Source organism: Macrosteles quadrilineatus, unplaced genomic scaffold (genome assembly GCF_028750875.1).
Source record: "Macrosteles quadrilineatus isolate MER2022 unplaced genomic scaffold, UCM_ALF_1.0 Scaffold_2__2_contigs__length_208266976, whole genome shotgun sequence".
NCBI lineage: Eukaryota > Metazoa > Arthropoda > Insecta > Hemiptera > Cicadellidae > Macrosteles > Macrosteles quadrilineatus.
This window is the reverse complement of record NW_026542595.1, coordinates 42,749,239-42,762,908: the sequence shown is the minus strand read 5'-3', so window position 1 is coordinate 42,762,908 and position 13,670 is coordinate 42,749,239. Positions and strand designations below refer to the sequence as shown.

At 34.0% G+C, this 13,670-nt stretch overlaps 2 protein-coding genes across 3 annotated transcripts in view; one reads left to right on the top strand and one right to left on the bottom strand.

The window, feature by feature from the left end:
- The window catches only part of LOC128986317 (tRNA-uridine aminocarboxypropyltransferase 1), a 31,656-nt gene extending 29,578 nt beyond the window's left edge, over positions 1 to 2,078 (top strand). Inside the window, exon 6 of one of the 2 annotated variants that reach the window (XM_054406634.1) lies at positions 857 to 2,078. In XM_054406634.1, coding sequence (XP_054262609.1) covers positions 857 to 1,347 — 491 coding nt within the window. In that variant the 3' untranslated portion in view covers positions 1,348 to 2,078. The remainder of the gene's footprint in view (positions 1 to 856) is intronic. The other variant, XM_054406635.1, reaches the window with a different exon arrangement.
- A 4,551-nt stretch (positions 2,079 to 6,629) lies between these two features.
- Positions 6,630 to 13,223, bottom strand: LOC128987636 (uncharacterized). Its single transcript, XM_054408588.1, has 4 exons — positions 13,078 to 13,223; positions 11,646 to 12,429; positions 10,762 to 10,916; positions 6,630 to 6,825 (listed from the first exon to the last, which is right to left on the bottom strand). Exons 2-4 carry the CDS (start codon positions 12,408 to 12,410, stop codon positions 6,660 to 6,662), a joined length of 1,086 nt encoding a protein of 361 aa, XP_054264563.1. The 5' UTR covers positions 12,411 to 12,429; positions 13,078 to 13,223; the 3' UTR covers positions 6,630 to 6,659.
- Positions 13,224 to 13,670: the final 447 nt, after the last annotated feature.

Sequence of the window (13,670 nt, the reverse complement as noted above, 5' to 3'; positions counted from 1 at the left end):
GATGTTTGTTTGTCAATCGCTGTTTGTGAACAAATGATCCAACTTGTGCACTGGTTTTGTCTACAGGTCTGATTGAATTACACTCGTTCTTAGCTCTCGGTTTATTTCTATTACTCAATTTATTAAATAATTTTATTTATAAGTAATTTTTTTTAAGTGTAAAATTTTAATGTAGTCTAAATTATAAACTGTTGAATGATTATTTATTTTCCAATGTTTAACAAGATGGCGTGATTATTATGTTCAATTCCAAAAAAAAAGAATAAGAATATTTAGGCTATTTCTATTGGTCTTTATAAAAGAAACAGGACACGTAGTTTGTTATACATAGTTACAAGGTGATTCATTGATGATGAAAAGTAATTTTGTGATTGGTTTCGATAATTAAATGGGAAATGGAACCCTAACCAGTCGCAAAATAGGTAGGAATCAGCCGATGATTAGGCCCTTTTGGGTAGAATATGTAAAGTCATTAATCGCACCCTTGGGATGAATACCACCACATAATCTTACACTAGGCTAACAGTAGTTTTTTATGTTGATCAGATAAAAATCTAGCGTTAAGTTTGGTCAATGGGATGCTTTTAAAACGTAAAAATAACCTAAAAATATATAATTCTGACCAATGTACAGACAAAACTCTAATTTTATTTATATAGATGTCCGTACAAGCCACTAATAGTATAGTATTTTTGTAATATTTTACTTTTTTATCAAACAGATTAACTCTTTTTCATTTCCGTTGGTATTCAAAAGGTCAACTTTTACATTTTACATTATTCATATATTGTTTAAGTTATATGTTGGTTCATATTGGTGTTGTGATTGTAACAGTCTTCCTCTCATTTGTTTTCAGCGTTGCCGAGTGTGGTTTTAAGAAGCAGATTGTCCCAGTTTTGGAGACATCAAGCAGACAGTCCTCGTTGGTATCTAGCAACAATTGAAGCCATTCATCAGTTTATGGTAGAGCTGGACGAAGCACAGTGGCAACTAGATCACAGAATAGTCCAACATAGCGTGGACCTAGAAACAAACCCGATCAACAACACCGATCAACAGCTTGCTAGGTGTGAGGATAGTAAAGGAGAAGGAACAATACCTGGCCCTGCAAGTAGTTCTGAAGTTATATCAAGTAGGACGAACTGTGATCAAGCCAATAACTTAACAGACAGTCACAGTGAGGGAAAGGAAGAATCCCAAAATCCAAACAAAAGAAAAAGTGAATGTAATTATTTTTACAATGGCAAGTATGATAACCTGTTGTTTTTCTTCAGATTCATGTACAGTAAAATACATACATTGTACGACCATGACCAGTTGCGTTCATACAAAAGGCGATTAGAGTAATTTGTGTTATTATTTATCAATCCAATCTAATATATTCCATACAATGCTTAAATTTGCATACCCTTAAGGATTATAAGACGGTGTTAAATATTTGCTAGTTAGCAGGTAATACAGTAATACTAGGATTGCATTTGATGCCTACTGTGCTATAATTACAATATTGTGATGAGGCACATAGCAGAGATGCTATAGTTCGGCCGCTTAGAAAGCGACCTCCTCCTAGCTTTGGTTAGCATTAGCACGCAGGTCGCTTTCTAAGCGGCCGAGCTATAGTAAGATTAATGATAATAAATATTTACTGTTATACTTGATTTACACTATTTAACCGTGCTCTCATTTCAGTTGATTAGTTTTTAAAACATTTAGACTTAAATAACAAAAATAATAGTCCTGCTGCAGCAAACCTGCAGACTAAAGCGGCCACATGTGCCTTGCATGGCTCGTGGTACTTTAATAATTTATTCTGAAATGGCGTACGAATGTACCGTACGAATGTAGGTATTTTAAATACTTGCCTTTATCCACAATCCCTGACCTCCAAGAAACTGGATTACAGGACGATTCCGTCCCAGTCACTGGTGAGGTGACTGTGAGAGGCTCGAGGCACATGTGTGACTTAGTGGTGACCACACACTACAGACACATGCGTGCGCACCACTGTCATGACGATGCAAATAATGGGGCTATAACAGCAAATACAACTGTTATATTAAAAACGTTATAACAATAAACTCAATTGTATCGTGACCTTGTTATTTTTTTAACTATTTGTTTTTCAGTTAGTATTTTTTTATTAAGGACTATTTTTAAAGTAGCATGCATAGTAACTTAAGAATAAAATTTTCCAAATGTAATTGTGTATGATGAAATAATCCTTAAGCAAACAAACTACAATAGTGTTTTTTTCTCCATAAGAATAACATGGGAATCTTAAATGTACAGTTTTTGGAATTTTCTATAGCCAACACTTCAATATACAAAATAATTTGTTTTTTTTTAGTACTAGACAATGGTTGTATTGAAAATCTGGCATTTTTATATTTTAAGGTTTTTATTTCAAAACCCTATAATACCCAGTTCCCATGACCCGAACTCATTCAAGTTTATATTACACTTTAAACCAACAGCCTACACTTTCAAGCCATTTTCAAATGTGATCAAAATCGGGCCCAAATTACTAGAGTTATCACGTTCACACACACATGTATTTTTTACGAGTGGTATTTTTAGCCTCTGGACACATCAATGGTCTTACCGTGCCACCTACGGTAATAGCTACTTCCCTATATAGCTCTTATAGGCTCGCTTTTCTATGAAGATACGTTTGAATCATAATAATTGCACTGGGCATGTGCAATCATAGGACTATATCTATAGCATCATAATACAAATCATAAATGTCTATTGGGGAAGCTTTGCCACTCCTCAAATTTGAAAATGTTTTACTTCGTAAAGAATTTGTATTGATTTTTATTTGGATTTATGTGTTATCATGGTATGTGATTGTTACTTAATTTCCTATACGACACTACCTTTCTCTGCAAACCTGGATGGGACAGCTAATATTTTAGTCCTGAAAGAGTCACATAATTTTAGTTTACAAATAAAAGCTATCTTAACTCAACTAACACTTTATATTAGCAGATATGAATCCAAAACAAAAATTTAAATTGTTAACATCTTACTTCAAAGCATGAATTCCAAACTTAAGACGCTGCATAAAGATAAGGTGAAGCTACTCAAAGTCATAAGAACTCTGATCTAAAATTTTTGTTGATATTTCTTCACATCTAGTTTGAGATCCAAGCAACCAACTTACATTTCCTTATCAGCTTATTGATTGCTGTGATCACAAAAAACGTAGCAGCCCAACACAACATATTAACAGTTATTTATTTATTTGTCTTTAAAAGGACATTTTTTCTTTAGATATTTCACTCTTTTTATCGACCAGGTATTCTATGTAAAATGAAGTAGTTGTAAAAGTGAGTAAGTGTAAGTGTTAAGTAGGTGAGTCGTTGGCTCAATCGGTGGCACTTTAGGCCCAAGGCAGCAATGTCGTGGGTTCGGATCCTGGTACCTGCCACTAATTTTTATCAATACTGTACACTTCACCCTTATACTATACCGGCTCTCCCCTTGCTTTGCTGGATACTTTCCAAACACAGATCCATAGTCTATGTGAATGGGCAAATGGGCTCTAGAGGACGATCACGTTTTTTTCGTGACTGCAGGAGACGATAATGCTGTTTGGACAGCTGGGGGAGATGAACAGAATTTTCCCCTGATAGTGTAACACGATTATAATGTCCACACCGCTGAAAAATGTTGGTGATATTTCCGCAATCACGCAAGACGAATATGACTTTTCCGTGACCGCGGAAGTTTAGGATGATGTTTAGACAGCCGCAGGAGATGTTCATGATTTTGCAGCAATCGCAGAAGACAACTATAATGTCAAAACAACCGCTGGAGATGAACAGGATTTTTCCGCGATAGCAGGAAACGATGATAGTGTCTACACAGCTGAAAATGTTAAATTAATTTGCCACGATCGCGCAATTATACGATGACGTTTACTTGGCCCAAGAACGGGGTATTATGGGGTTTTAAAATGTTCAAAAATTTGTTTTAAAAATATTTACCCTTAAAACAAGGAAATGCCCAATTTTAAATACAATTATCGTGTAGACTAGATCTTAAAAAAAAAATAATTTTGTATATTGAAGCATTGTTGTACAATTGAACGCTATGGAGAAAATTAAAAAAATGTAAGATTCCCATGTTATTCTTATGGAGAAAAAGAAAACTGTTATATTTTGCTTGCTTATGGATTTATGTTGATAAAATGTGTCAAATTTATTTATTCAATCCTATGCTATTAACATGTGGTCATGAAATAGTTATTTTCCTACAGTCACCCGACAAAGTTGTTTATAGTACAGAAAGCGGCTAATTGCTGCATATTTATACTTTGTTGTACGGTTTATACTTTGTCGCACATCAGGATTCCAACGAAACAGCACAAAACAGCGTGGTTCTATTATGCACGTAATTCGTGTACGCTTGGAAATAGGTTGGCAACACCTAAAGATAATAATACTATGAGCAGCTGATTGACTATTATAACTATTATAACTGTTTTTGTAATTTGAAGTGGTTTCCGCGCCTAAAAAAAATGCTTTAAAGGTATTTTCTTGTTTATTAAGATCGTAGGAATGTTTTAAAAATGTTTAAAAGAAAAGTTCATGTTGTATTAAGTCTGTTCTTTTAGTCATATGATTTATTTGTGTTTAAATATCTTTTGTTGACAGATGATTTTTGTAAACATGTTTTTGTAAACATTGGTTGAGTTTTGAAATAGAGTTTGTTGAAACAAGGATGTGTGTTTAATATTCTTGGATTAGAAATAGAACATGGTGGCAGCTTAGTGGATTTTTATCGAACTGAATATCTAAAACCACACATAATGTCAAGTAAGGGCAGAAATAAACGAAATACTGGGAGGCAAAGGTATGAGGACAACGGTGAGGACGACGCCCAAAGTGAACTCAATTACGTTTCAGAAAGGGACTCTAGAAAGACTAAAGATGAGTCACGAGGTTTTGCATTGGGACATACGAACCGAGAAAATAATGCAGTTATGTGTACTCCTACTCCGATGGTCAATATCACGTTACCAACTCCGGAAACGTTCTCTTTTACTCCGAATGAGTGGCATGCCTGGAGGAATCGCTTTCAAAGGTACAGACGGGGTTGCGGTCTGGATAGCACTTCCGACGCTCGGCAAATCGATGTACTTTTGTTTACAATGGGTAGTACAAGTGAAGATATTTTCGATTCGTTTTCACCAAAACCTAATACTTATGACACGGCTCTTCGGGCCTTTGATGAATACTTTGATGATCGTCCACGCGCTGGCACAGTTACCCGTTACGGAAGTTCCATCAAGATACCGAGGCGGTACTGAGCTTCATGAAGATGTAGACATCTTGAGGCGGGATGTTGTATTAAGTCTGTTCTTTTAGTCATATGATTTATTTGTGTTTAAATATCTTTTGTTGACAGATAATTTTTGTAAACATGTTTTTGTAAACATTGGTTGAGTTTTGAAATAGAGTTTGTTGAAACAAGATGTGTGTTTAATATTCTTGGATTAGAAATAGAATAGTTCAGAAATCCTGAAACTATAAACACGAAATGACAGGTTAAATCGTAGTTATAATAGTCCATCAGCTGCTCATAGTATTATTATGTTTAAGTGTAGCCAACCTATTTCCAAGCGTACACGGGTTACGTGCATAATAGAACCCCGCTGTTTTGTGTTGTTTCGTTGGAATCCCGATGTGCGCCAAAGTATAAACCGTACGACAAAGTATAAACAGTACGACGAAGTATAAATAGGCAGCAATTATCAGCTTTCTGTACTATAAACAGTACAATAAAGCCAACTTTGTCGGGTGACTGTAGGAAAACACCTTTTACCTTTCCTGTAACTGCAAACCTAAATAAAATATTAAATTTCGTACCTAGGGCCGAAAATGAGGTTTTGCCAGCTCGAGATAATTTTTAAGTTCAAGACGAAGTCGAGAACTTAAAACATCGAGAGCTGCAAAACCATTTTGGTCCGTGGTACGAACGCTATTTTTCACCACACTATACCCTCCACTATTCACCACAATAATAATGCACACTGATAGTCAAAACAACTACAACTTTAAGGTTATGTGAAAAAATAATTTGAGGAATCAGCAAAAATAATAATAAATAGTTGCTAGGCAGCGGTGACAAAAAAATTCTATTGCAATGCTATGGATACTGATTGTGTATTTAATATGCATTAATGTTTTAAGAAAGTAAGCGGGCAGCTGGTTTTGCGGCCCTAGGGATGTAAAAACCTGCTTGGTCCCCAAATGACGATGACAGCTGGCATGGCCAGCAAAACGTAACTTTCAGCCACCAATCAACGTATGTAAACCAGCTAAAAACATCATAGTGTGGTGAAAAATATTTATTTAAATGAGGAATAAATATTTTTTTATGGAAATATTTTAGTAAAAATCAAATCTGACGAATTGAAATTTGCTTGGTCTGCAGGTTTGCTGTGGCGGGTGTATTTTTTCCATCTAAACTATGCTCCCAATCATAAAAGTGAAGGATTACAGTTGTTATAGTCTAGCAACATCATTATCATGGTACAACTTCTAGACAATTGCGACTGGTTGAGAATTGTTTAAATGTTATTCAAAACTAAAATATTAATAGAGATTCAAAACTTGACATTAATTTCAATTGCCACAATTTATTTACAATTATTTTACAAAATGATCATTGGCACCTGACTGTAGCCTAATCACTATCTTAGGGCAAAACTTTTGAACAATTAATTTCCAATTACTATTTCTTGATTTCCATTCTTGCACTCTTAAATATTGACACTCTTGATATAGGTCCACACAGATTTGTTCCTCTTTAAGTCTGGAATCAGGATTAATTACTTGTAATTAGTTCATGAATAGGTTCAAGTCAACGTGGTTAAGAACTTTTGTATGGACAAAACTTTTGTAATGGACTAACATTTATGACAACTGTTTAATATTACAACAATAAGCAAGAATTATTAATGTTACGTACATACTTGAATTGTGCGTATAATTGTTTAAACATTAGTAAAGTAATTTTTCAATACTTGCCTGAAAAATAACTCTTATTTTAGTTTGGCAATTATTTTACAATCAATATTTAAATGTTTTTTTCAACCCTTTTTTCTTTGTTTAGTTAAAAAGTAGAACTTTTTTTCTACTTTGTGCCTTTACAAAACATAATTAATAAAGAAGTAGGTATCCAATAAGAAACAAGATTCAAATGGACACATTATTGGAAAAATTTAATGTTGATCGAACAAGGAAAACTAATTAATACATCTTTTTAATAAATACATCAAACCAAAACAAAAGTAAACCAGTCAATTAACATTAAATTTTCCATATATTTCTGGGCTATATTACATTCACTATTATTTTGCACCACTGTTCTATGTGTCCATTTGAATCTTGTTTCTTATTGCATACCGGTACTTCTTTATTAATTATGTTTTGTAAATAAGGCACAAAGTAGAAAAAAGTTCTACTTTGATACTTTTGTTTGTTTGTTTGTTTGTTTTGTTTGTTTCTAGATACTTTGAGTATGGAACAGTTGTGTGATGTTGTACTCCAGAAGCTTTGAGAAAATTGTCTAGCTCTTTATTCACAAATTCACCTCCATTGTCAGTACGGAGTTTCTTCAATCTTTTCCCAGTCTAATTTTTTAGCTGTTCCCTGTTAGATTCTTGGACGATTAAATCAAATGAAGAAACATTGTACACCTTCTAAGCCATTAATGTTTTGTCCATGAATCTCTGCCATAACAAGGGTGCCACTTTTACTCCGAACATTAATCTGTTCACATTTAACAGCCCTTTATGGGTACTGATTGTTTACATGATAGCACTGTCTTCATCCATCTCCATATGTAAAAAAGCGTTACTGGTACTGATATCAAGAGTACAAAATATCTTTCCACGATGTATCTTCGACGTGATATCATCAATTCAAGGTAATCAATTCATAGGGTAATGTTCGTCTTTGATGACTTTGTTCAAAGTCACCTTGTAATCAGCGCATATTCTGACTGAACCATTTGGTTTGATGACCGGGACAATCGGTGTGTCTCAATCTGGCGATTCAACTTGTGTGATTATACCCAAAGTCTCCAGTCGTTCGAGTTCCTTCTCTACTTTTTCTTGTAATGCATATAGCATGAGTCACGGTTTGATGTAGATTGGCTGGGTTTTGTCTTTGAAATTAAAACTACCCTTTTCATTTGGTACTTTTCCAATGCTTTCTTTGAAAATTTCTTCATATTGAATCATCAATTTATCCAGTTCTTGAATATTTCCCTTTTCTTCACTTGAGTTGTATGTATGTCAGCTGCTTCAAGTTGAATACCTCTTATCCATTCTCTACCAAATGTAGAATCTACACATTTGTTTACAATGTACAGTTTCCCAACAAAACTTTGATCTTTTTTACTGAACATCCACAAAAACTACTCCTCTTGGATTGATTATTTCCCCAGTGTAAGTCCTGAGTTAAACATTTGTTTTGAAAATCCTTTTTGGCGAATTCAAAAGTTAAATGTAAAATAAGACACAATACTGAGAGCCGCTCCTCTATCTAATTCCATTGTAATAAGTCGTCCTTCCACTTTTACTTTGAGCATAAACTTGTCATTTGATTTTGTATGCAGCTGGTAAATTTCATAAGTGTCATCGCTTGTATTTTCTACTGTTTCGTCTGATTGGTTTACTTCTTTGTTTGGTTTTCTTAAGCATACTTGTGCTATGTGACCAAAACGTTTACAAAAGTTGCATTCTACATTTTTGAGCTTGCATTGATGTGCTCTATGTGAATCATCACCACATCTATAGCATTTGTTCCTCAGTTTCTCAAAACGAGATTGCAGTTTGTGTATTATACTTTTTCTTCTCTGCTTCAAGGAATGTTTATCCCTTCTAACTGCAATCTAATTTCTAATTCATTTTCCACTGAATTTGCGTAAAGTTCAATACTTGACTGTGTAGCTTCAATTTCAGTCCATAATGAAATATGAAATATGGATGTGATACTCCCTGGTGTGGATTAACGTCCACACGAGTGAGTACTACGACTATCCGCAGTACTATCCTGATAATTAGACCAATTCGTATATACCAAGGAAAAAATCTGGTTCGGATTCCACTATAAACTGTAGGTCCCTTAGTTGCCATTAGCTGTATCGGCTATTAATTAACAGCTGTGTCTAAGGAATGTCGGCCTTAGTCACTAACAAGACTACAAGATCGCACCATTCATCCTACACTCATCTCCATTCATACTTGGCTTAAAATACCTACTATGTATGGTCGCCATGTTAATTCCACTAATTTTACTAATAAAAGTTCACATTTTGTCAGAGAAAATAGAAATAGGTTTGATTAAATCACAAGCTGTATGTAACAACAAACTATTCAACGAGTAAACATCATAACAATTTGAACACATGATAGAATTAAATGTAAATAAAACATATGTTAACATTTATATTTCAAGAAATGGTTCCTGACAACCTAAATTGAATCAATGGAAAAACCATCGTAAGATATTATTAGCTTATTATACAAAATAACAAGCACTTGGTTTGCAAAAATCAGCATTACTGTTAAGTAAGAGGGCTCCTTTTCCAATCCCACATAAGGAAATCTTAAAAGCTTGGAGTGACTTAATGTGTAGCCTCCCCAAATATCTTTCTTCATGTGGGTTGCATGAACACAATGGACAAGTAGTAGGGCATTAATTTGTGATCTACCGGTACCTACGTGGGACTGACTGATCAAACATGTATTCTTTGTTCTGATTACTAAGGTGCTAGAGCTCAACATTCTGTCAGTATTTTTTTAAGAAACAGAGGTTTCCAGACAATGTATCTAAAAAAAATATAATTATTTATGAGCTGCGCAGTAAAATCCCCAAAAAACCTTTACCAATCTAAAGTGTTATTAATCAAATTCAAAACTTTTACTGACAAGAACTGAATTTTTTCATGGAGCTGAAGGAATTCTAAAGAGATTAACCATCAGGCATATGGACATCATTTTCTAAAACTATTCCTCAAATAGTGAGTGATGCAAAGTATTTTTTTTTTCAAATTTTGTTTTAATTACCGTATATAGCAGGATTGAATTGAAAATGTGAATGTCTTGGAAAATCAGCCACACAGTTGAACTCAGAAGAGACTCAAAAAATCGATGCCATAATTTTTTGTTTGTTATAGTAATAGCAAGCTAAATATTAAAATAAGATCAACACGTTTCTCTGAAATGTCCGAGTTTGGAATAACACCAATTCAGAATTATTGCTTAAGTTTAGCAGAAGTCAGTGGGCATGTAGGCCATTATGTATTGTCTTTGAAAACCACTGGTGGCTTGCCTATGTGCTTGAAATAAGATAAAGTAAAGATTTCATATTATTAAACCCAGCTGGTCTAGGACCAAGCTTTTCCAGGGCCGCGTTAAGGGTTAGTGGAGCCCTGGGCAAACCCAAAAGCAGTGCCCCAATTTTTCCTAGTGTGGGCACAGGCGGTGCTTGAGGGGCACCCGGTGGGCGCCCCCAAACCTTTGGCACCCCTGGGCATGTGGCCAGTCAGCCCGTTTATAAAAGTGGGCCTGAGCTTTTCCTCCCTACAAGACAAGATTGATGGTTTATAATTGACCAACTTACTATAAATATAGTAAATTGACAACCAAGTTTGACTTGGACCGTCTCATTAGAAAACATTTTTAAATGCTGCTTGCTATTAACAAGCAAAATAAAAATACAATTAATTGTTATGAATAACCTGTTGACTCCAATGCAACCAACATTGACAGCTCCTTCGTCTCCACAATAGTCAGCAACAGATCTGTCCACTATCTTCTGTACCGTATCCTTGATTGGACCTTGAGTTTGATTGTAGTTTTCATCACTCATCATGTCTAGTATTGTTTTCACAACCTGTAGAAAATACATAAAGTTGATAAACTATATTTGGGTAGAATAAAGAAAAAAAGACAATTACAAATTTTATTAATTAAATTTAAACTGCTAGCTACTTTTGTCAGAGGATCTACTGTGAATTTAGTATTTTGGATTATTAGGGATATGATGCCAACTTAGGCCTACTATATGGATTTCATAAAACTTGGCCCTGAGATATATATATTAATTTAAGGTTTAAAAATATTAATGGGATTTGTACCATTTTGTTCAGAGTTTAAAGTACTATAACATACTAAATTTTTATCAAAATCGTTCGGGACATTATCGAGAAAATAAGATTTTTCCATCATTTTATGGGTAAATCACCATTTAAAAACCCTGTGGAGATACAATGGAATGGATTAGTACCAACCAACAGTTTTTGAAGCAAAACCACTTTTTTGGCTTCAGGGGGGCCCAAAACGGATATATCCACTCAAACTCGAACATTTTGACGAAAACAAAACTTTCTCCATATACTATGGTAAAGAAAGTAAAAATCTAAAAAAAATGAAAAAAGTGGATTTGGAATACAGTAGCAGGAAGACAGACAGTAACAGTATTCTTAGAATAAAGCTTTTAACACAAAAAAATATGGTACATAATTAAAATAATAAAGTACCAACTTGGTCTTCCCAATAGTCATGCGACTTCGAGTAGGTTTAATATATGAATACAAAAATTATAAAATATTTTTACACTCACCTGATATACAAATGCACTACATTGATTTGGGCAAAACAGTAAATCTCTATCAACCTCACAAAACCCTTCATTTTGGTCATAAATTCTCCTAGAAAGTACTAGAAAATTTGGATCTATGACGGTCCCTCCGAACTGCCACACAAGAAGCACTTTTGCACAAAATACAGCAAATTCGTCAATGTTTTTGAAGTAATTTTGAAATGGTGACCCGCTAAAGAATCTATCAGCTGTGGATTTGATCTGGTTCAGATTGGTGTAGTGCTGCCGCAAGTAATGAAGATAGTCAGTATGAGCGTTACTTTGATTAGTAATATTGCCGATTTCTATGACGAAGACAGACTTATCCTGGAAGAGTCGCAAGGCAGCTTCTACAGCGCAGGCCTCCTGATCAGTGAGGTGTCGGTCTGTGAGGTAGTACATCTGGTTGAAAGCCTCCAATGTACTCTTCTCTCCACCTCGGAGCCCAGTCAGATAGCCCAGGGTCAACAAGGTCATGTTGTCAGCAGTCACAGACTTGCACAGCACTGAGCCCGGTATGGTGTTGTTCTGTATCAGGTCCTTAGTGCCCTTCTGTTTTAACTTCATTTCATGTTCTATGTCAATCACTGCAAACGCAATGAAAATCAACACTGCGAAGAAGAGGAAGAAGAATGTAAATTGGAGCAGACAGCAAAACACACAATTCCCTCGAAGCTTAGTTAGTCTAATCTGATTAGAGTTTGGGTCTTTGGAGTGGAGAAGAAGTTTGATGTTTTCAGTTTTCATTGGGGGAACGGAGTTATACCTGGAACAGCAGAATGCTGTAGTTATGTATGCCAAAACATTTTAAGTTTTAAAATACACACTCTAAGTTGTAATCAATCAGAGCATTTGTTTCAATCCATACAAACACATTTATGAACAAGTAATTGAAACAATAACTTTTGTGCTTTAAACCAATGAAGTTTGATTTCCTAATATCTTTTTATTTTATATTAAATGTATGCATATGTGTTATAACTGGGAGGTATCTACTTAAAACTATTAAAATTATTGTTAATCTTTTTAGCAAATTATTCTATTCCTGTAGTCAGCATAACAAAAACCTAGGTAGTTAAAACTCATTTTTAGCGTAATATATGAAACGAAAAATATGTTTATTATAATTACTCCAACTGTAATAAAGGATGCAATCCTACATTTAAATTACAAACCAACTCAAATAAAATTTGGGCAGGAGGATTTTGTACTCTATAAATGAGTTTTATTCTGTTCTTAATTGATACAAAAACAATATATTTACATTACAATTTCAAAAGTGCTAAATGCAGTGCATATTTCTGCCTTGTTCTTGTTATAAAAAATAAATTTACTGGTTTTGACTTCTTCCAAAATTTTGCAAATTTACTTACTCTTTGTAGAATTTAAAATTAAATCTAAGAGTATAACTTACGAAATAAGGCAGCTAATCGTAATTTCCTTGCAGTATTTTAGTTTTAAGTCTATGAATTAATAATCTTAATGATTTTATAAAGATTTGCAATTTGAAACCAAACATTTAAAATATCCAGTTAACCTCATGTTTTTACAAATTTAATAATTTACAATCATAACCATTATTATTATTAGTTTTATATCACATGGTATAATGGATTTGACAGAAATGTTTCTCTTTTATGTAAAGTTAGCAGGGAAATTAATTTATTTAGTCATTGACACTATTTATATTGATCACTTTATAAAATATGTTTTAAACCAAATATGATAACATATAGAATCAGACATACAGTACCGGTATTGTACATTTTGGAGGCCACTAAGAGAAACGTACAACTTTTATGTTTAACCAAGATTGTATAGGCTACTGGTGATTCCCATATAACATTTTTCTATAAAAACCATATAATTTTGGTAATAAATAATGGAATCACAGACTATGCTATTGAATTACTGCTGTACTGGTACAAGGTTTGGTGTAAGGTACAATTGAAATTGGCAAGCTAAATGTAGACAGAGAGTAAATTTGTTTCCGGCACATCAATCAAC

Excerpts from the sequence above, each read along its gene's own strand:
- LOC128987636 (XM_054408588.1), bottom strand. The coding sequence starts at position 12,410 with ATGAAAACTGAAAACATCAAACTTCTTCTCCACTCCAAAGACCCAAAC. Across the intron at positions 10,917-11,645 it reads GTAGTGCATTTGTATATCAG|GTTGTGAAAACAATACTAGA; the intron begins GTGAGTGTAAAA and ends TATTTTCTACAG. Across the intron at positions 6,826-10,761 it reads GGTTGCATTGGAGTCAACAG|ACTTAAAGAGGAACAAATCT; the intron begins GTTATTCATAAC and ends TCCTGATTCCAG.